Raw genomic sequence first — 24,409 nt, 5'->3', positions numbered from 1 at the left:
TAATCATTACGACATGAGCTGTTGACTGATTAAACCTGTGGACCTTGAGTCAAATAACCTTCTTCACAAGAAGGCAATTTATGGAAAAGTATGATTTCATTTTACCGTGTTCATTCCAATAATTGGTTTTAAATTTAAAACGTCATTAAGTTGATCAATCTCGTGCTGGAAGATTCCAATCCACTGACGATGCCTCATGAAGGTGAATTACATTAAACTTTCAGCATTGGATGAATTGTTGGAATTTTATTGTTTGCATTATTTGTACAATTTATTTTGTTCCTTCTCAGAATAAGGAAACAGCTAACTTGTAAATTACCCACTCCTTGTCTAAGGCCCACTGCCTTTGCCTATTAGGTTCTCCATCATGAACTTCTGGCTCTTTCTGGGCACTGTGGCGGTATCTATTCTGGCTGCAGCCTCAACAGGCACATTTGATTCGAAATTGGATGAAGACTGGAAAAATTGGAAATCACAACATGGGAACCAGTACAGCAAGGTAAAAGGAGAGTCTTTAATGTTAAGCTCACGCAGAATAGGAATGGTCTGCACACAATTGGCAGAGATTGAGAATATGTAGTTGCAGTCAATGAGAGGTATCTGTTGAGTGAAGTGACATTGAGAAAATATTGATCTTGAAATTCAATGGGTATTCTCCAAGTTTCAAACTTCATTAGAGAACTGACCAAACACAAAGTGAATCACTAGCGACTTGGTGTATCTTAATTTACTAGGATCCCGCTGCAGTCCTGTTGGATTACTACAAAGACCAAAAACCTGCCTCTTGAAGATTAAGATCCATTCATGGTGTTGAAGAGGCAATTGTAAGTGGGCAACTTGGAGACAGAGGGATGGGGAAGCCGTCTGATCATCCCAAGCGGCCCATTCAATGAAGCACCTCTTTGCCGACACCGACTTTACTATGCTGGCAGCTTAAGGCAGGTCTCTCACACAACAAGTTAAGAAGGTATATACATGCACAGTAATTGCCCATGTATTGGCCTCGGTTTTTTCGCAAGGACGTGGCTTATTGAATTCCCTGCCTGCCACTGGCGTAGTCTTACTTTAGACAGGGACAGGTGGTAGCAGAGAGAACGTATCTATTGTCAACGTCATTCATGACGGTCGATTAAACCATCCTCTTGTTCAGCTATTTTATTCTTAATTCACTTTCAGCATGAATCTCTCAGACTGGCAGCTCGACAGGCTTTGCTACCGGTGCGTTATTTTGAGTGGGGTGAGGGGAACCTGATTAATAATTTTCAGATCTGGGTGGGAGTATGGACCCTGAGAGCAAAATGTTATTTCAGGTTTCACAAGCGGATTTTTAATGCTTCTGTATAATTTTATAAATGAAAGATGCTGCAGCCTGATTATATTAATCTCTTTATTCAGGATGAGGAGAGCTACAGGAGAATGATATGGGAGGACAATATGAGATACATCGAACAACACAACATCGAACACTCATTGGGAAAACGCACATCGAAAGTGGGAATGAACAAATTTGCAGCTCTGGTGTGTACAGGATGTATCGTCTGAGATCTATTTGATGCTGGTCATTGTGAAATTGTGAAGCTATATAATTGTGAAGTTATATTCAGCTACAGGAGCAGCACTTGGACATTTGGTCCTCCAAGCTGACTCACTCATTCAGTACACTCAATGAAGGATCTCACTTTACTCCAAATTGTTGATTCGTTCCTTCTCATTCTAGGTTTCCATAACCCGTAAGTCCTCTGGAAATCATAAACATCTCTCTCAAATTTGTACATATTCAATGACTCAAGTTTCCATTTCTCTCTGCGGAAGAGAACTCTAATAACTAACAATCCCCTGATTCGATAATTTCTGCTCACTTGCACGATCAGATTCTGTACAACTAAATTGCATTGAACAACACTGGCTGGCTTGAGCTCCCTCTACGGACGGCAGTCACACTATGGATACTCCTCTATGTTGTTGAGTCTTCACAGACGGTGTCCATTATGACGTCTGGAAGCAGGAGTTGCATTCTGTACTGTGGAAGCTGCTCCCTTCGGCAACAATATTCTTTTTGAGTCTGCTGCATCTCTGGCTCCGCCCTATCTGTCGCTGACTGAACTTTATCCCACAGCAGTTAAAGTAACCTGCATTCCAAACAAATTGAAGTACATGATCCTGCTCTCTATTATTGCTCCTCAGGACAGTTGGTCATTTCCCCTATTCTTGGCCTCTCAAAAAAATGTGACTAATGACATCAGCATTACACCAGCATTCCATGAATTGAAAATAAATTAATTGAATTGAATTGGATTGAATTGAACTGAGCTGAACTGAGCTGAACTGAACTGAACTGAATTGAATTGAAGCGAATTGAAATTAATGTGACGTGTACTGAGGCACAGTGAAAAGTTTTGTCTTGCGAACAATACAGGCAGATCACAGAGTTAAGTCGCATAGATAAGTAAATAATAGCGACAATGTCTACGCCAGGCCTTGGTTCTGTACTCACCTTTCCCATCAAGAAAATCATCCTCTCACCATTAGCCCTGTCAATCCCCCTCGAGTCTTATTTGTTTCAGTATGATCAGCACTCATTCTCCTCAACTTTATTGTGGAGTGGGCCCAGTCTGTCAAAATGTTTCTCTTGTGATAACCCTCTTCTTCGTAGGAATAGTTCTGATTAACCTGCTTCAAATTTCCTTCCAAATATTCCTCCGTAACGAGTGAAATCAATGCTCATCACAGTGCCTTCTGTGTTTGTCCAATCGCAACAAGACTTCCCCACTTTGATACTGTCTTTGCTCTGCATTAAAGACAAATATTTGTTTTGCCTCTTTAATAACTTGCTGGATCTATGTGCACACAAATGTTAATAAGTGAACAAAGAGCCAAAACGTTGTTTTACCACAGGAAAGCCGATATATTGTGTGCACTTGGAATTTTAAAATACATGTCCTGCAGTGCCACATCAGCTGTTGCTAAACAAAATAACAGCTTATGGTTTACTGCGTAACATATTGGCATTGGTGGAGGATTTGTTCGCTAAAAAAGAAACAGAGAATGGGATGGTAGAAAGTGAAGACAGAAATAATCCTATTTTTCTTCTGGGATGGAGGGGAACAACTGCACCAAAGATTGTCTAGCGAGTAAAGACTAATCAGGTTGGGACTTTACTGAATGGGGTTTATAAGAATGACAGGTGATCCCTTTGAAATTTATATGTTCTCACTGGGTTTGACAGGGTGAGTGCATCGATGATGATGACGCGAATAAGAGAGGCTCGGAATTGACATCATCGAATCACAATAACAGCGTTTTGAATCGAGGTGTGGAGGAATGCCTTCTCCCTGAGGCCTGAATGTCTTTGCAGGAAGATAGGATAGTGAAGAAAGCGTTTTTTATGCTCCCCTGTATTTGTCATGTTATTGAATACAGGTGTTGGGATGTCATGTTGCTGTTGTAGAGGACATTGGTTAGGCCACTGTTGGCATATTGCGTGCAAGTCTGGTCTCAATCCACTCGGAAAGATGTTGTGAAACTTGAAAGGGTTCAGAAAAGATTTATAAGTATTTTGGCAGTACTGAGGAATTGAGCAATAGGAAGAGGCTGAACAAGTTGAGGTTGTGTTCTCTGCAGCGTAAGAGGGTAAGGAGTGACCTTATGCAGGTTTACAAAATTATGAGGTGCATGCATAGGATAATTAGACAAAGTATTTCTTTTCCCTGGGATCGGGAATCCAGAACTAGAGGGCATAGGTAAAGGGTGAGAGGGAAATGACAAAAAAGAGACCTAAGGGGCAACGTTTTCACAAAGTGGGTGGTACATGGATGGATCAAGCTTCCAGACCATATGGTGGAGGCTGGCACAATTGCAACATTTGAAGGGCATTTGCAATGTGTATATGAATAGGAAGGGTTTGGAGTGATACGGGTTGGGTGCTGGCAGGTGTGACGAGTTTGGGTTGGGATATCTGGTCAGCATGGACAGGTTGGACCGAAGGGTCTGTTTCCATACTGTACATCTCTATGACACTAGGCCTCTCTGTATGCCTAATCTGAGAGAGATTCTTAAGCGGTAGGGGAATCAAGTGTTACAATGAAAATGAAGGAACTGGAACATGGGCAATTTTCAGTCAATCATAATGGAGCAAGGTGGAGGGGGCCACCAGTCTACTCATGTTGCTACTTCCTATGTTCTTATGGGTGAGGAAACAATTGCGCAAACTGAGTAAGACAGCTAAAATGCCTGTCAACGACATTGAGAGGAGTCCTTAGCTAAGGATAAACACCCCGGTGGGTGGTGACACCAATGAACATGCAGTACAGGTGGATAGCCTGGAAAATGGAATGGAATCTTTGCAGATAGCAGGGTGTGAGGAGACGTAGTTCAACGTAACTGTGGGAGACAGTAGATGGTCTAGCCCTTAAATGGAAACATTAACATCAAGAGAGGAAAGGAAGATTTTCAGAGATTCCAGGTGAAGTTGGGACAAGGGTTGAAATTCGAAGTAAAATTGATTACTATTTATAATTCTGGGTGAGAGTAGGAAGCAACAATCAATGGATCAGAGACAGAACTTTGACAGGGGTCAGAGTAGGACTGGAACAAGGCGTGCTCCATATCGCCTGCAAAAAGGCAGCCGCAACTCGGACTTTTGCATGTACCTAGGGCCCAGGTTATTACTCAGAGGATGGGACATATTCAATCCCCTTTCAAACCGACATGTACCCCTCCCTCCCCATCAAAAAGAGACACCAGATGATTCAATACCAGTCTGCAATCTCAGTTTGATATGCAGACAGCCACAGTTCCGGATGATAAGTTATGTGATGATGGATAGCATCAAATCTGGTCCTTTTCTAACCATTCCAATCCAGTATCTTCATGAAAATGAACAATCTGAGTTTCGCATCTAAATCTAATGGTCCAAGGGGCATGAGGCCAACTCAAGACCAACGTCTTATCCGGAAATCAGGTCAGGCCAGTGATGAAATTTGAAATCCTCCTGATTCGGAAGGTTCATCTCAAACACCAATAAATCCCACCAATCTGAAGTGACTTAACCTATCCTTCCATGATGAAATTGACCTGTCAGGTTTTAATGATCAGAGAAGACTGATTCTTGCAAAATGAAACACATGTATAAAGCTCCTGCTATTTTGGTAATTGAACGATCGAGCAGAGATATTTGAGCTGCTCGAGGATTCTCACACAGCTTTATATTGGATTGGGACGAAATGGATGGCCACTTATTTGCCTGCTACTCATTTATTCAGTCAAAGCTTAAACACGAGGAGTGAGTGCCCTCATTGCTTTCCCCGCACTTAATGCTAAAGTCAGCGAATATGTAGAATGTAGCTCTCTTACGTTATTGACACTTCTCCTACATAATCACCACTAAAAGTCAATCATTTCACCAACGTGTTTGAATTTTCAGACCAATGAAGAGTTCAATAAGCTCATGAATGGACCTCTCCGAATCGAAGCTGTCAACATGACTGAAATTGAAACTGATAAAAGAGATGAAAGTAGTGAATCTGAAGAAAGTCACATTGAATTGAGAACTGCAACTGTTGACTGGCGGAGAGAAGGATTAGTTACTCCAGTGAAAAACCAGGTAAAAATCAGAAAAAGCTCTCAAGTTTATTAAGTGCAGTCATTAACTTCTCAACAGGATTGGACGTTATGATCAGCTTGTAGGAATTGTTAGGAAAGGCTCCGTTTCAGTAGATCATTTTTAATCTAAATTGCTTCTCCTGCTTTCTTGTTGCATTTGTTTCCTGGTATTGGTATGGTCAGGCAAGGGAGCATGGTATATGTATCAATTGTAATGTTCGTGCTTTTACTCATAATATCTAGAGAATTTTTACTTCAAAATCAAATTCAATGGTTAGATTAAATTGTAAAATTGAAGTCTACAGGTACAATTCCGATGTAAGAAATATAAGCTCAGATGTAAATTGGCACAACTCAACAATGGTAATGTTGCAGGCTGCAGTGCCAAGCTTCCTTGTGATACCATGTCCAGTGTTATTCAAAGAATATTCGATCATATGCTCGATACCGCAACTTTTAAAACCACATTCACTTCTGTTGGGCCTTGTACCTCTCTCAATCATTCTTTCAAACTGGACAAGGCTGATCGACAGGAGAGCAGAGCCTGCTGGTAAGTATATGAAGTATTGTGTACAAATGGGAGTTGTAAAAGATCGGATTATAGTGTAATTCACTAAATGTCAGTTGCATTGAATGTTTGGGAGGGATACCGCCACGAGGCTCAGTGAGATTTCTCACTACCGTTATCATTAGCTATGTCAATGCAGCTATAACATCCCGCATATCCGCTCCGAGTCTAATCTTCCCACACATTCTTCCCGGAACAATTCAATAGATTCCTGATTAGCGCCCGATATCCTGGGAGCTGGGCCATTATGAAAAAGCTGCTGTGAACCCACATGAGCACGAGCATGGTAACCTTGCCCTGCTCAGATAGGAATGCTTTCGAACATGCCAAAGAATGGTACAGAAAAACAACCAACATTGCCATAAAAATGCTATGTGTCAGAATCGCTGTGACCACCCACCTTCCCCCTCCGACACACTCTATCCCAGCCCCAGCACCCCCTCCTACCCAGATTCATGCTGTCACTGACGTCTTCCTCATCTTCAAAACCAACATCACATCGGCTTTGCCACTTCACTACCTCTGAATACCTCCCGCATGTACCAACACCAACAGCCATGCAAAACTTAAATCTCTCACCCAATCCTTCCCTTTCTGGCATTCCAGGAGATGAGAGAACACTGGAGGGCAGAAAGCTCTTCGATTGGTGGAGAGGTGTCTGACACCAGATTCCTCAACCTGTGAGGAGTGATTCCTGTTTCTCACAAGAAAACATGATACACTCACATTCCACTGAGCGAGTAAATACCACTCATCACTCCTTTGTTAGCGCTCTGTCAGTCTCATTAATTCTTCAGTGTCTCTTTGCATTGGTCCCTGAAACTTCTGTCTCTCGTGTTCTGTCGGTTCCGTCAGCATCTACTCTCGCTCCGCAGGGAAAGAAGACACCTCCTCGTTCTCTGAGCATGAAAGTATTGCGGCCTCAGAGGAAATATCAGTAAGGCTGCGTCCAGCACACACCCTCAGCTCCCTGGGAATGTGAGCTGTTGAGGGTGTGGGAGCACAGTTTGGTAAGCCCTTCACTGTGTCATTTCCCACAGCACTCGGAGGGCTGCCAGCGACCCGGTACGGGCAGAAGAGACCGTGGTGTCGGCAAACATCGACATTTACCAGGGAACAGCAGATGCAGCAGACAGAGATGTACACTTGAAAGACGACAGGGATGCAGATACACTGTGGCAACCCAGATATCCCAATCAATGAATCATCTAACCTCCAAGGACAGTTTGGCAGTTGCCATGGAGAAGCAGACCCAGCACCCTTAGCGTCTGCTGGCTATGGCCACAAAGCTGTACCCCATCGCCCACTGCTCCACAGGCCTGTAGTCGAGGTGCCACTTTCTAATCACAAGTAATAGGGACAGTGCCCTGCTGGAGGAGGAAGCACACACAGGTCACTCCGAAGACCCAGACTCAACATGTGATAGAAGTGGCTGAGTCTCCACCTGCAAACTGCTGCCCAGTTCTTCTCAGCATTGCCAGAGCTCCCTCACCCCCGCTAGACAGAAATGCTGCGAGGCTGACTGAACAAACCACTGCAGGGCTAACAGGCAGCAACAAGGAGTACGATCCTTCCTGCCCAACACAGTAACCTGTATTCATTAAATCTGAAACAATGAAGGAAAGGGAGGTTTCGTGGCAAGCGTGACAAACCTCGTACGTTATTTGATCCTTTTCGATAAGTGGTATTAGCTTGACCTTCCACTTGGCTGTTTCTCTCTCGGTGGAGAGAAGGCTTAATATAACTGCAGCACCATGATGCCGAATGACATGGTTACATCGGATCAATGTGTGTACTGAGAGCCTGGTGTCGCATGTTGAAGGTAGAGGAACAAGGTTTGCAGAGGTAAGGCTGTGCTGCTAACACCGTCACACCTCATCCAACAACTTTATGGAATCCCTTCTAATCCAAGATTCATTTTATTCACGATTGCATCTCGTGTTATCACCCATCCTCGCTCACAACTGCAATCTCCCAGACTTCTCAATGCACAGCCCTCAGAGGTGAAGAATTTCAAACTCTTCTTCCTGTGACAACAGTTCCCAATCCCCGAACTGGTAACTGGTCACTTTGTAGTTGAAACCAAGTCTCTGGATTGCATACGCAAAGACAACTCCCCCCCGCACCCCTCCTCGCCCCCCCCCCCACCCCCCGCCCCCGCACCAGACTATGGTCGATCCCTGGACTGTGGACAAACAAATGCCAGATGCCAAAGTTCATGGGCAAGGCCCATACAACAGGAGCCTGTGCATCTTGCCCTGAGATGCTATTTGGCCTGATCGAACACCATGGTCGTTTGTAACCAATCGGAAACAGCGTTCATCCTGTCCCTCTCTGAGAGCCATGCCATGTTCCCTAGATAGCCAATGCATTTTGTGAATTTGTCAAGAGGGGAAATTGAATAATGGGACAAGTTTTGCTAGTAAGGATACTTTACATCATCAAATAATCCTCTTACATGTCAATGCTCCAAGTTGTTAGTCACTGCTGTAGAAATCATTTCAGTCCTCCTGGGAATAACCCTAAGGACGCTGCTTGGCCTAAACACTGTCCCCGCCAGGAACTCAGCTCCAGTGTGGACCAGCTAGCGGGCAATTCTCCGACATCTTCAAACTCTCTCTTCTACAAGCTGAAGTCCCAAACTGCTTCAAGAAGACCACCATCATCTTCGTAAGTGAGGAAACAAAACTCATGCATTGTTCCTTAATGACGACCGACCAGAGGCCTGAGCACAATAATCATGAAGTGCTTCGAGAAGCTGGTGAGGGTCCACATCAACTCCATTCTCCCAGCCTGCCTCGGTCACTTAAAATTTGCCTTTTAAAGTAACAGGTCCACAGTGGGTGAAATATCTCTCGCCCTGCACCCCTTGAACATCTGGAAAAGGACACTTTTGTCAGACTCCTGCTCATTGACTACCCCTCTGCCTTCAACACTCTTATCCTCTCTACATTGAACTCAAAACCCTGTGACATTGGTCATGATTTTATCCTCTTCAACTGGATCCGCAGCTGTCTGACCCACAGATACCAATCATTGAAGATAGGCAACTGCACCTTCTCCCGAATAACCTTCACCACTTGCGTCCCCCAAATAATGAGTGCTCAACCAGTTACTGTACTCCCTTTACACCCACGAATCCCGAACGAACACCATCTATACATTCACTGACGACAGCACTGTAACAGGAGGCAAATTTGACAACGATGAATGAAAAGACAGAAGGGAGATAGAGAGATCATTGACGTGGTGCAATGAGAATAGCGTTTCTCTCTCTCAATTTTGGTAAAATTTAATAGCACATAATTGACTTCAGAAGGAAAGGAGAACAACACGCTTCCATCTCCATCAATGGGAATGAGGTTGAGAGAATGGAAAATGTCAAATTTCCTAGACTGACCATAATGGACAATCTTTCCGGGAAATACCATGTGTTTGTGCCGTTGGAAAATATAAAACAACGCCTCTTCTTCCTCAGAGAGCTCAGGAATTTTGGCATGTGCATAAGGACCCTCACTAACTTCGATAGTTGCACCTTTGAGCGCATACTGTCTGGGTCCAGAAGGCCATATATGGCAACTGCGAAGCTCAGGATCATAACAAACTACTAAAGGTTGTGTGCGCAGCCCAGGCCATTATGGAATCGAATACTCTATCAATGAACTCCACTTACACATCTCGCTGCCACGAAATGGCAGGCAACATCACCAAGGACCTAACTCACCCCGGTAATGTACTCCTTACATGCATTCCGTCAGGTAGAAGACACTGAAGCTTGAACACATCCGCCAGCAGGTGCAGGAACAGCTTTTCCCCAGCTGTTATTAGACGGTTATGAGACTCTCTTGTTCAAATCATACTGATCTTGCTGACATTGAATTTGCCTTGTGCCCACTCTCTACAATGTACCATTTTCCAAGTCTTTTTTGATCTCTTCATCCTCGCATACTTCATCCTCGCATCCTCGTGCCTATATTGCTCATAAACAAAGGGTTTCACTGTTGTTCGCGACACGTGACAATACATAAGTCAAATCAAATCCGAACCTAGGCACACCGATATTCACAGATTCTGTGTAATTCTGAGAAACTTGAACAAACATTTAGACTAAGAACATTAGTGTGAGACTGTGTTCCATATGAATGTAGATGCAAACTGGATATGGTTTTTAGATCAATATGATTTCATGTGGTTATGTTTCTGTCAACACGAGGGTCAATGTCATTCTGACTGGGCCTTCAGTGCAACTGGTGCCATAGAAGGACAGTGGGCAAAAAGGCATGGAAAACTGGTTTCTCTCAGTGAACAGAATCTGATTGATTGTAGAGACGGACCTCCTAAATGCTCTGGTTCAACCGCATTGAGAGCCTTTGATCTAGTGATTCAACTTCAAGGCATCAACTCTGCTGAAACTTACCCTTACATAGGAAAGGTAAATCCCCAAGACTTCTAGTAAGGTTGTGGTGGAGTCGGGATTTATTCTCATTTCGTTTTATTTTATTTCTTCTCTCCTGTCTGCGTTCGCTTGTAAGTTTTCTTGGGTTTTTAATTTAAAAACCTCTTGGTGAAGAGCAGCGAAATCTGTGAGTGTGTCGAGCAGCATGAACTCACAACGGAGATAGCCGAGAGAGTTTAGGTTCCTGATGGCTCCTGTCCTGACGCTAATTCATGGCTGCTCAGGCGGTGATGAGTCTATGTCCCTGGCAGTGTCCATATCCAGTACAGTTTCGTGCAGGCAGCAGATGAGCTCTGTTTTTGTTCATGACAATATCTGTATCTATCATAGATTCACAAAATTAGCTGTGGAGGTGAGTCTGGGATTTTGGCAGCATGAGCATCCAGCACAGATTCATGGAGGTAGGGTGCAAATGGGTCAGTTTTCTGTCAGTGTCTGTATCCCGCAGAGGTTCATGGAGGCAAAGCAGAGGTGAGTTTTGTTTTCTATCAGTAGATGTATCCAGCTCTGATTCATGGAGGCAGAAAAGGTGAGTTTGGTTTCCTGTCATTACTGCATCCATCATAGATTAATTGAGGCAGAGTGAAGATTAGTTTGGGTTCTGTCAGTATCGCTATCCAGCGCAGATTCATGGAGAGAGGGGAAAGGTTTTTTTCGGTTCCTGTCATGATCTGTATCAAGCACAGATTCATGGAGATTTGGAGAAGGTGAGTTTGGGTTCCTGTCAGTGCACGTCGCCATCACAGATTCATGGAGACAGCAATGGAGGTTAGGCCCAGTACAAGAACCGGCAGCAACTGCAGTGACTGCATGAGTAAGCGATATTTAAAGCAGCCTCGTGGTAACAACAGAATCGAGTTTGGACCAATGTCATGCCCAGCAGCATCAGTGGCATCTACTTTGCTGAGGTCCATCAAGGCCTCTTTGTGACCAAGGCATCAGTGGAGTCAAGATGCTGCCAAAGATTGGGCGTCTTTCATTCCGACGGTGAGAGAGAACGGGACACATGCCTGACCAGCATGTTCATGATGGAGCACTTAGCAAGGACTATATAATCTTTCAGCACTCCCAATCATCTCAACCTTATCTTGGAATGCCCTCCTACATCTTGACAAAACACCTCGTACCCCCAGACAATCGGTCTGAGGAGTTAAGAGTACTTCCATTTCTGTGAATTAATGTTCACCATTCCCACAGTTCAAAGATGTGGTGGTTAGGGGATTGTCTATGCTAAGCTAACCATAGTGCGCAGGGAATTATAGGTTTGGTATGCAAGCCATGGGAGACGCAGGATTACTACGAAAGGGTAGGGCCGAATGGGCACTTTCTACACTCTGAGGATTCTCTGATACTGTGAGTTAGTATGTGGATGTGACGTTCAGCTGAATGAACGTAACATTGCGCATGTTCTGTCCTTCAGACGGGTACGTGCACCATCCACTATAACAGTTAACGTACTAACACTGCGAAGGACAGATCTGAAGAGTCAGGAATAAAGATAATTATTTTAGTCTGTCTGCTTCTCCCATATGCCCCATCGGGCTGGTCAGTCACTCTAATATAAGTTGCAATTTTACATGAAAAGGAACAACTTACGTTTGGAGTGTGAGCTATAAGAAGTTATAAACGTTTGATGAGAAATCTTCGAATTATGTGCTCATGTCGTTCGGAGGTCTGTGTGTAAATATTGTCCTTTGTTAAGAGAGGTGTTTACTCTTTAGGAATGTCATCTACCGTGCAACTTGCTGGGTTGACATTTGGCATATTGTGTGTAATTAAGAAACTTGGCTTGAATCTTTACTCAGGAGACTTTTTTGTGTAAGTTGCTTTACGGTTGATGTTGTTCCTCCAGAAGCTGTTGTTGTCTTTCTACACGTCACAATTGCCCCGAGTATTGGATTTGATTGGGATCAGCCTCTTGCTTGCAAATCCCAGCTCTTTGTCTCAGTGCCACACAGTTTCAGCTTGTTCTTCAGTACATTCTTCAAATCCTTACCCCAGCTCTTCCACACTCTCATGTCTGGACTTATTGTAGATGCCTTGTGCGTTATTATACAGGACAGCTGTTGCTTTTGTTTTGGGGTTGTGTCAACATTGTTTACTTGTTCCTGTGGTAATCTGAGGCCACGCAGACTTTAAGTTCATTGTCTGCCCATCCACTCTGCTCTCCAAAATGCAGCGTTTCATTGTCCAAATAAACAACTGAATGAAAGAAACACTCTCTTCATGTGACAAGCGTACATGATCTGGTGACTGGGCATCACTCTAAACTAAACCTATTCTCTGGCTATGTTTTATGGAGGTGATGGCCTCTCACTCACTGGCTGGCGAGTCAACATTAACAGAGTCTCCTCTTTTCATGAAGCCCCAGTGCATGTATTGTCACTCGAGCACTGAGCTGGACAAGAGAAGGGCTTTGCACAAATTACAGCCTCAAGGAGTGGTCATTACCAGCCAGAGGCCAGTGGCCCTGCTCAACAGGAATGCAGTAACATTCAGTACAACAACAATCTGAGGGCTGGTATTGATCTTGGGTAACAGACCAACACTAAGTGATTGAGTGAGAGGAGGGGAGGTGACGATCACAACACAGCTTTGTGTAGGGGTGTGTTTGGCTGGGGTGGGGTGTGGTGCAGTCAGGTCACATATCAGCAGGTGCACTCTTCCTCAACTGGTACTTGATATTTCCCGACACCTAAATCTACAAACACTGCTGAACACATTTGCATATCGTTGTCCTCTCATGTTGAGCACCTCACTCACCCCTGAATGAATTACATTGGCATTGGGATCAGAACTGCTCAGTATTATAAATTGCCAATTTGCCAGCCTCAGTTTGGAGTCCAGCACGAATACTCGGCTTGTGTTTCATTAAAACTTTAGTCCCTAATTTACACTCCACAGTTGGGGAAACGACATGATATCAAGAGTTAAAGTGAGAATGACACCCCTTTCCATCAAGGCATGACGTGACATCAAGGAGCCCAAGAAAATCTGGAGTGAATGGGAATTGGAAGAAAAGGTTCCTTTAGTTGTAATTATTTCGAACACACTGGAAGGTGTTTGCAGTTATTTGATGTCTTTCTGCTCAGGACATGTTGATCGGAGTTCCTCAGTGTAGCCTTATTGGTACAGCCGTCTTCAGCTGCTTCGTCACTGGCCTTCTACCCAAAAGGTACGCAGAGAGAATATCTACACAATTGTCAGCACTATTTGAATTTATCACATTTGAAGAAATCTGTGTCCAATGCGGCAAAGTGTGGACAATATCTCCACCTGAGAAGATAAATGACAAATAACATTCTCACCAGACAAGTGTCAGAAAATGACACAATGCAACATGGGAGAGAATTTAACCATTACTGAATCGCACACTATCAACATCTCTGAAGACTTTTCATCAACTAAAGAAAAGGCAAGGATATGGTGGAATACTTCCACTTCCCTGGATGACTGCAGCTCCGACAACAAAGAAAGAAACAGTTATTTTATTGGTTGTCTGCTATAGACATTGGACAGATTGGACAGTAGATCTTGGAAACGTGCAGATATAACAGAATTGCTGATAAGTTTGATTTGAAATTCCCCAATATTAAGTGGAACATCCGTAGTGCAGATTATCTGGATGGAGATGATTTTGTTAGGTGTTTACAGGAAGTATTCCTGAAGCAATAATTGGATATGCCGACTGGGGGAGGCCATATTGGATTTGGTGCGAGGCAATTCGCTCGGCCAGGTGTCAGATATGTCGGTGGCAGAGCATTTTGGTGACAGAGAGCATAAATGCCTCAAATTTGCGGTCGCCATGGGGAGGAATAGAAACTGACTGTATGAGAGGGAATTTAAACTGGGGACGGGATGTTTTACTGCTCTTCGACAGGACCTATGGAATATAAATTAGGAATACTTGCTTTACGGAAATGCACAACAGAAATGTGGAACATTTTTGCTGTGTTGAATAACTTTGTCCCAATGAAACCGGATTGGAATTGTAAAGGAAATGAGCCCTGGATGACAAGAACAGAAGAGCGGGATCTAGCGCAAATTTTGAAGATTACAGGGTCGAAAGGAACGAACTCAAAAATCGACTGAGGAAAGCTGGTTGGGGGCATGAAGAAGCCTTGGCGGGAAGGATTTGGAAAAATCCAAATGTTTTGCACACGTACATTAGGAATAAGAGAATGATCTGAGAGAGCGGAAGCTGGATCCAAGCCAGTGGATAAACTGAAGCACTGAGCGTGGCGAGGTAGAGAAGGAGCAAAATGAGTTGTTTTTTTTTGCCACTGTATTCATGAGAGAGAGGGAGCTTGATGTTAGAGAGAATACTGGGGAAGAGCGTAATAGGCTTGAGCAGATTGATATTAAGAATGTGGATATGGTGGAAATTCTGGAAAGCATGAGTATGATTCAATCTCGAGGGCCGGATCAGATATATCCACATTTCCTACGAGAAGTGAGGATTGAGATTGCTGCACCTCTGGCAATGATCTTTGTATCCAACCTCTCCATAGTAGTTCTTCATGTTTGGAGGGAGGCATATAATGTACTTCTCTTCAGGGAAGTAAATCGGGAAAAATACCTGGAAATTATGGTCGAGGTCGGTTTACGTCTGTGGTCAGCAAGGTACTGAAACATGTTCACAGATATAGGATTTTGGATTGTTTGGATAAAGATTTTTGATTAAGGATTGTTTTTTTTTATAAATGGCTTGGATAAAGAAGTGGAAGGTAACCAGAGAGGTTTACCCAAGAAACAGGCTGTCAGAAGAGGTCATACGTTTATGGTCATTGGAGGAAGTAAAGGGAAGATATCAGAGCTAGGTTATTTCCGCAAAGAGTTTTTGATGCGTGGACTGCACTGCTGGCTTTGATAGTAAAGTTAGAGACATTAAGAATATTTAAGCGACTGCTGGTCAAGCACATGCACGGCAGCAATTTGAGAGGTTTGTATTTAGTTTGATCTTAGATTAAGATAAATGTTTGGCACAACATTGGGGTCCGAAGGGCCTGCATTGTGCTGCACTGTTCAGTGTTCTATGTTTTGACACTGAGTAGCTTTGACACCATCCAGGACATTCACTCCATTTGTCTGGCATCAAATCCACAAATATTAATTCCCTCCAACATCATCACAAAGTGATAGCAGTATATACAATCCAAGAGCTACAGCTGTGAAGTTGACTGATGGACTGTAGACAGAACCTTCCAAACCGAAGGCCACTTCCGCCAAGGACCGCGGTAGATACAGTTAACACCACTCCCTGCAACATCCCCTCAAATCACTCACCATCCTGGCTCAGAAATTTATTGTCATTCCGCAACCGACTTTGGGTCAACAGCCTTGAACTCCCTCTCTAACAGAATAGTACCGATCAAAAATTCTGCAAATGTTCTGGAAGGCAGCTCATCACACCTTCTCCAAGCCAAGTTTGTATAAACGCTGACACAGTCTGCCACAACTACATTTTAATCCATTTTGGAATTAAATCTTGGTGTATGTGGCAATTCCTCCTGCTCCACACAACCATCCATTTCGGTATCACTCCCAGTATCAATCTCACCCCAGAGTTGGCATCATGTTCTGCCCTGTGTCCTGAAACTGAAGTAACTGCAACATTGGTGAGAAGTAATTGAAAATTATTGACCATCAGAGAGTAGGAAAGTCACCACACTTATAATTTTCCAATTTTCGTTTAAACACGGGCATCGAGGCCATACTTTAGACAATCAATATACTCCATCGTTTCCAACATGCAAGAATTTACAGAAAGGCCGAGGTGTGCAGGTGTATAATTCCTTGGAGTCGGAGCAGAGGACAGATAGGATGGTGAAGGAGGAATTTGGCACAGTTACCTTTATTGTTCAAAACATTGGTACAGGTATTGGGACGTCATATAGCAGCTGTACAGGGCATTGGCGAGGCCACTTTTGTAAAACTGTACACACGTTTGGTTGCTCTGTTAAAGGGAGGATGTTGTTAACTTTCACAAGGTGCAGAAAATATTGACAAGGATGTTGCTGGGATTGGGTTTCAATTATCGGGAGAGACAGAATAGTCTGGGGCTTTTCTCCAAGCGGAGGAACAGATACTGAGGGGTGACATTATCAAGGTTTATAAAATCATGAAATACATGAAGCGGGTGAAGAGCAGAATGTTTTAGCCATGGGATCAGAGGCCAAACCTGGAGAGCAGAGCCTTAAAATGAATGGGAAAATATTTGAATAGGTACTGAGACTAATACGAATTAGTTGTAATCCAATGACTCTAATGGTGTAATTATTGACGGTTTGGGAAACGTTTATCTGCATGTGAAGAATTTGATTCACTACTGTATGATCACAAGTTTCAGATGAGTCGACTGAAAACTGTGAAGAGGCTCAACTCTTTCTAATGTAGTTTCGGTATGAGCTAACCAGATGGTGAGCTTGATTGGGATATTGAGTTGTCAAGACAAAGTACTTTTTTTAATTTTCTCACATTTCAAGTCATTTGTAATACCTTTGCTTCGTCTCAGTGTAGAATGTTTCGAATACATTGAGCAGTAAATATTACGTTTGACTCAAGAAAACCCTAAAAATGATCTGAGTTGTAACTGTCTCGCGCCGAGGATCATGTATGTATGGAATGACCTGCCTGAAGAAGTGGCGGAGGCTGGTACAATTACAAAATTATAAAGGTACGGAGATGGGTATATGGATTGGAAATGTTCAGGGCCAAGTGGTCGAAAATGGGACGACAATACGTCAGGATATGTGACCGGCGTGGACGAGTTGGAACAGACGGTTTGTTTCGTGCTAAGTCGCGCAAATGTGCCTTTTTCTAAACAAATAGTGAACAAATATCGCACAGGTTTGGGAAAATAAATTGGCAGCCAAAGTCGGAATGCAGAAAAATGTCAAGCAAAGAAAAAATAGTTCTGTTATGATCTTAATGAGTATTCATTTTGAACATCTTATTTAAAATATAGCATGGACGCTACTGCAAATTTCAGCCAGATAAAATTGCTGCTAAACTCACTGACCGCAAATGGGTTTCGGGAGGCGAGGCAGCATTGGAACAAGCAGTGAGAGAGATAGGACCGATGTCTGTTGTGATTAATGCAAGTCTGAAATCCTTTCAACATTATAAAGGAGGTAAGTCGCAGAGCACTGGACGATGTCTTTGAATCAGATTATCGACTGTTCAAGAAAAGGTATTAGAAATCATACATCTACAGACACATTTACTGTCACTATTTTGGTATTAATATTACTGCAATGTTCACCATGGACCATGACCCTTACCCTTGTTCCTGCCTGCACTCCCCCCGTGTTACATGCCGTCCAGTTCTGTCAGATATCATCGAGTTAAAGCTAGACCATGCTACAAGTTGAGCTCATGTATGGTAATGAGAAATGGACCTGCTCCCATTCAGAGTAATGCAAATAGCTAAAAACGTTGTGCTATAGCTAAGATAACTGACAGTGAAGTGTAACTGTCCTGATGTGTTGCTGACTGCCTGCACAAGTCAGCGTTTTATTAGTTGTAAACTGAAGACGCTACACTCACTGTATCTGGATTAAGAGGAAGGGCGAGACCTTCGACTTGAAATCTCTTGGCGTCCTGCTGAGAGTCCTTCACTGTCTGCTCCACCTCTTCTCTCAGCAGCTGTTTCTATTCTGTTCTTGATCTCCTCTCGAGTGGCAACGCGAGATGACTTGCAAAGATGGTGGTCTGAACAGGGAGGTGGACGCCTGCACAGCTTCCTTGTGATGATGACACAGGTCGTCTCCATGTGCAGGACTATTCCCTATTGACTTCATCAACATTTCAAATCACAAAGCATTTCTACTGTACAACCCACAATTGGAGACAAACTGGAAAATACTGATTGCAGAGTGGAGCTCCTTCATCACTCCAGGTGTAGGATTTTGTAAGTTAACAGAATCTGTTAACACACATGGTAGGAAACTGATGTTTCACACGGTCAGATACCATGGTCAGTGTGTTCTGCAAATGTCTGGTAAATTATTTCTACATCGAAGGTAATCTCAGCAAGATACTATATCAATCATCGATATAAAAACAACAGCAAAAATTATAAAAAATGGAAGATTGTAATCAAGGTCGGACCTTCAATTGGAAAACAGAGAGTCTGTGATTGGGTGGAACAAGGACATTAAATAAGAAAAGGGATGGTGGTCCAGTGCCAGCAGGAATGGAATGGAGACAACTAAAGAAAGCAAAGAAATGTATGCAGTAAGTTTCAGGGCCTGAGGGAGTGTCATTTAAAAAAAAAAGACCTCGGGGCCCGCATGCATAGTTCCATGATTTTGGAGTCACACGGAGACGTGGTAGTGAAAGCAGTATTCGTCAGTGCATTGAGTATATGCTTTGGGCTGTCATGTTCCAGCTGCACAGAACATTGGTAAGGCCAGTTTTTGAAATTTATGTTAAAGTCAGAACTTTCTGCGATAAGAAAGATTTTGTTAAATTTGAAAGGATCCAGAAAATATTTACAAGGACTTAGCAAGGGTTGAAGTATTTGAGGGTTTGAGTGAAGCTGAATTGAGTCCAGCTTAGAGTTTTGCTGGAGAAGCACAGCAGGTGAGGCAGCATTTGAAGAGGACGAAAATCAAGTTTCGGGCAAAAGTCCTTCCTGATAAAGTCGAATTTCCTGCTCCTCAGATGCGGCCTGACCTGCTGTGCATTTCCAGCATAAGTCTAATCTGGACTCTGATCTCCAGCATCTGCAGTCCTCACTTTCGCCCGAGGCTGAGAAGGCTGCAGCCTTGTTCGCTGGTACGACAGAGACTGAAGGGTGAGCTTGTGGAGGTTCATAAACAATAATGGGTATGGGACGAATAAAGAGAAGGAGAGTCCAAAACTAGAGACCATACGTTTAAGGTGAGAGGGGAAGGATTTAAAAGTTATCTGAGGAGCAATGTTTTCACACAGAACATGGTACGTGCCTGGAATGAAATACCAGAGGGGGTGGTGGAGAATGATACAAATACAACATTAGAAAAGGCATCTGGATGGGTACATGAACAGAAATGGTTTACAGGGATATTGGCCAAGTGCTGGAAAATAGGACTAGATTGGTTGAGGATATGTGCTCATCATGGACGATTTCGATCGAAGGATCGAAGCGTTTCTCCGCTATAAAACTCTATGACTCTGAAGGATGTGCCGAGAGGAAGTGAGAATGGCAGAGGCGATGTCATTGGGAAACATTGATTAAAGTCAACAGATGTAATGGTGCGGAGTGAGGACAATCAATTTGAAGACAATTAGTAAAAACAGACATGTTAGTGTTCATTAATCAAAGCTAAATTAACAGGAATTAAATATTTCACAGATAAACCATTTAATATGTGTCTCCTTACAGGAGTTTACTATGATGAAAATTGCAATGGATATGTAACCGATGAAGTGCTGGTGGTTGGTTTTGGAATTGAGGATGGAATGAACTATTGGCTGGTTAAAAACAGGTCCGTACTCTATGAAATAATAAACACCTGATCATAGACGGAGAAGGGACAGTGGCATAGAATGAATTTCCTGTCTCTGTGCTGCAAACTGTGTATCTGTTCAGCGAGCACGTAACACTGTGTTTATCTGGTTGTGCTGTCTGAGATGATATCTAAAAAAACGTCTGAGGCAGGTATCCCATCACCAAGTAACGCTGCACTTACAAGTGTACGGTTCTTGACTTAAGGGTTGCTTCATACAGAGGCAGGCATCAGAGTATCATTATCCCTGAATCACAACCATTTTTTAAACTTATCAGTACAAATTACAAACATACGGTTAAAATTAACAGCTATACACAACAAAAGACAATTTGCTGGGGAAATGGGCGGCAAAGTCAGATCCCAAAACCAACTGTACAACCTGTTCACAGGGAAACAAGGACAAAGCTCGAATCACTTGTCACTATAGCACTGATGGGATCAGATTAACAGCCCCAATTTTGGAACGTAGAACATAGAACTTTCCAGCCCAGTACATGCCTTTTAACACTCGATGTTGTGCCGACCTGTGGAACCAATCTGAAGCCCATGTAACAAACATTATTCCATTCCCGTCCATATGCCTGACCAATGACCATTTAAATACTCTGAAATGTGGCAATACCTCTACTGTTGCAGGCAGAGTTCCAAGCCCCTACAACAATCTGAGGAAAGAAACTACCACTGACATTTGTCCAATATCTATCACTGTTGATTTTAAAGCCCTCCTGCCAGCCATCGCCATTCAAGGAAAAAAGCCACTCACTATCCAACCTATCAAATATTTTAATTAACTTTTGTGTCTCAATTAATTAACCTCTCAAACATTTTCCTAACGAAAACAGCCTTAACTCCCTCAGCTTTTCCTTTTAATATCTCCCTCCATAACTGGCGATTTCCCAGGAAATCTCATCTGAACCCGTTCCAAAGCATGCACATTCTTCCTGTAATATGGTGACCAGAACTGTGCACATTTCCCAGAGTGTGGTTGCAACAGAGTTTAGTCCAGCTTGAAGCATGATCTCCTATTTCCGAAACTGAATCCCCCTATCAATCAAAGCTAACACACCATATGCCATCTCAATAACCCTATCAACCCGGGAGGCAACATTCAAACATCGATGTACCTCGACACCGAGAGCTCTGTGCTCATCTACACAAGCACGAATCTGACTATTTGTCCATTACATTGGATTCCTTCCATGCTGAATCACCTCACACTTTTCCGCGTTAAACTGCATTCGCCACCGTTCGGCATAGCTCTTCAGCTCATCTACTTATCTCTGCAATCCATACATCCGAAGTAACTGTCCACAACTCTAACGAACTTAATGTCATCCGCATATTAATCCACCATCCTTCTGTGCTCTCATTCAGTTCATTTATATAAAAATCGACTAAAAAAAGTGGATCCAAAACTGATCTTTGTAGTACTTCATTAGTAACTGAACTCTAGAATGAATATTTTCCATCAACTACCACCGTCTGTCTCCTTTCAGCGATATATTCTATGAGGCGTCGCGGGCTGCCGTTATTACAATCACGGCAGTCGGGTTTGGAAGAAGCAGTCATATCTTCAGGGAGAGATTGGATACAAAATGTTTGATTAAATAAGTCCTGTGGTTGGGGTGAATATACACACACAGAGACACACACACACAGACACAGACACACACACACTGACACGTACACACATTTCTACATGATTTCCCAGAGGAAAAAGTATGTGGGTGGCTTATAAAATCATAGACATTGTTGTTTAATAAGGTAGATAGTATTACAGTGTAATGGGTGCTGGAATAGTTTGGTAAAACTGGAAATGTGATTTGGGCAGGGTAACCGTATATGGAACAAATGTTAAGGCCGAGGTATTGTTGCAGTTCAGGAGACACTGGGTAACCTGTGCCCAAATCAAGGCTTGCTCTGCAGAGACTATATCCTGTAGCAGGCAATCTCAGAACGATGGTGTTTAAAAAAAACTCTGAGAAAATCTCCTCCTCCATACGGCAAGAAGGAAATCTCCAAGAGGCCATATATACTGCTCTCACTCGTCCCTATTCACTATCCCCTTCATATCTACTCCAGTTGCAGACCTATCCCTGATAAGGATCTCACCTCATGCCATTTTAAATGTTGTAGTAAGTCCATACGGACTGTACAGATCAGCAATTGATGTAAAAGAAAACAATTGACTCTTTCCAGCCTGATGCAACTTATTCTTTACAACTCATGATCTAGCTCAGTAATTCCAGAATTCAGTCCCTAAAATAATTTCAATTATATACCAGAGTTAAAACAACTGCTTCTCCAAACATGTCCCTTTTATCAGCGTTTTGATTCCAACTCAATCAATTGTCTTATTTTCCAGCTGGGGAACAGACTGGGGTGAAGACGGGTACATCAAAATTGCTAAGGATAGAGGGAATCACTGTGAAATTGCCAGTTTTGTGCGATACCCTGTCGTGTAACGAGCCAACTGATAAGACAGAGCTTCATCAATTCCAGCTGAATGAAAAACCGGACTATTTCTGTTAATGCTGACTCATTCAAGGACATTGCTTTAATTGTCTGCTGCAAATTTAAAAAGTGAAATAACAACGATTTTTGCACATTTCTATCGGTTCATATAAAACCAATGGTATTGTCTGATTGATACATATAGCCACTGTAAATGATAGAATGAATACATTCTCCAGCTTGTAGAAGACAATAATCTGCATGTACTGCTGATGTCCAACAATATAATAAAGGCTGCCATCAATCATTTTCAGAGCTTCTTTGTTCCAAAGGAACGTATTTGTCTTCGTGCCGAATGAATTGTTTTGTCTGCTATGAAATCTATTGTCAAACCACATTGTAGACAAATGCACAGAAAATTTGAAGAGTCTGTGTTTTTTGACACCAGCACAGCTACTGAATAAATGCAATGGGGTTGTTGAGGACAATAAGGCTTAATTGAACAGAGTCCAACCAGAAACCGTCCTGGAAACAGGTTAAACTGGCCAGACTGTAGACTGGGAGTGTCCCGATGAGATTCAGTTCAGACAAATGCGAATATGTAATTTCATCTATTGATTGGCACTGAACATAAAAACTGGTAAACGGAGTATTTTAATTATGGCAAAGCAATACTGGTGGAGAACCGTCAATGACAAAAAGAGGTCACACACAGATCTGTGAAATAGACGAATACTAGTTTATTTCTGACGATATCATGGGCAAGAGAAATTGCGAGGAACACACTGGACACACTGCGCAGATAATTCCAGGTTTCTCTATCCCGTGTTGGAGATACAAATAGTGTGCATAGTGTTACATCCGTGTTCCAGTCGTGCATTGTTAATTCCAAGACAATATGAATTAAATTATATTGAATGGAAAAAAAATGTAATTGTAACAGGGGTATCCGTTCCTCGTCTGGTGCAGGTGCTCATCTCCAGTATCCTCGTTTCATTGCTTATGCAGGTTGGTATTCAATCTTCAGTCGAATCAGGTGTCACTCAGTCTCGGTAGGCTTTGTGTGGTTCAGTACTTGAGGAGACTGGGGATGTCCTTGCATCACTTCGAAAGAGATTATGCTATTGTGAGCTAGGAATACTGTTGTCAGATCATCAAAGGAGTGTATTCATTGAGTGTGGAAGCTGTTTAGAAAATGGCTTGTTTTGCTGTTTTGTTACTGAGCTGATTGTGGTCAAGTTGAGGCATTTTGCGTATGTTGTGTTTAGTTAATAACCGACATGGCTTCTGCAAACAAGTAGTGGGCAGGCAGAGTAGTTTTTTTTTTCTCCGACAATTCCTCCTTTTTTTATTTTTGTCTGAGAACTGGGTTTGAGGTGAAGGGGGTGTGTCGCAAGAACCAAGGGGTTATCTGACGCGGTCGTGCCAGCATCAGTTGGGTAGTATTTGGAGTCCGAGTCCAAAGCTGCCGATCCCGTGTCGGTTGCAAATTTATTGTTCGAGTGGGCCTTCATTGATGCATGGTAAGGGAGCGAGTGTAGCACTTTGGAGCTCAAACGCTGGCGATTTAAACACATTTTAATAGCCATGCAAGAAGTGCGATTTCGACGATGATAGTAATGACGAATATAAATCCCTGTAGCAAGGCTGTGCCTCAGGAAAACTGCCATAGTTCTTGACCAGTTCCAAACGTCCCATTTTGTTTTTTGGTTGAGCAGTACTGCGGTATCGCATTGGTTATGCCAGGCTGGGTTACTGATGTCCTCACTGGGGTTAGGTATGTAAGTGCAGCAATCGGAAACGATGAGGGTGCATGCGCCAACTTTCTCGAAT

At 42.9% G+C, this 24,409-nt stretch overlaps 1 protein-coding gene across 1 annotated transcript; it reads left to right on the top strand.

Annotated features, from left to right (window-relative positions):
- The first annotated feature begins 367 nt into the window (after positions 1-367).
- On the top strand, positions 368-22,781 carry LOC122558069 (procathepsin L-like). Its single transcript, XM_087985308.1, has 7 exons — positions 368-499; positions 1,396-1,518; positions 5,423-5,602; positions 10,383-10,601; positions 17,593-17,758; positions 19,996-20,098; positions 22,488-22,781. Exons 1-7 carry the CDS (start codon positions 368-370, stop codon positions 22,585-22,587), a joined length of 1,023 nt encoding a protein of 340 aa, XP_087841434.1. The 3' UTR covers positions 22,588-22,781.
- Positions 22,782-24,409: the final 1,628 nt, after the last annotated feature.

Source organism: Chiloscyllium plagiosum, unplaced genomic scaffold (assembly GCF_037043375.1).
Source record: "Chiloscyllium plagiosum isolate Xiang-an unplaced genomic scaffold, Cpla_swu_hap1 HiC_scaffold_52, whole genome shotgun sequence".
Taxonomy (NCBI): Eukaryota; Metazoa; Chordata; class Chondrichthyes; order Orectolobiformes; family Hemiscylliidae; genus Chiloscyllium; species Chiloscyllium plagiosum.
Note: the sequence above shows the minus strand (reverse complement) of the source record. Positions and strands in the feature narration are given on the sequence as shown.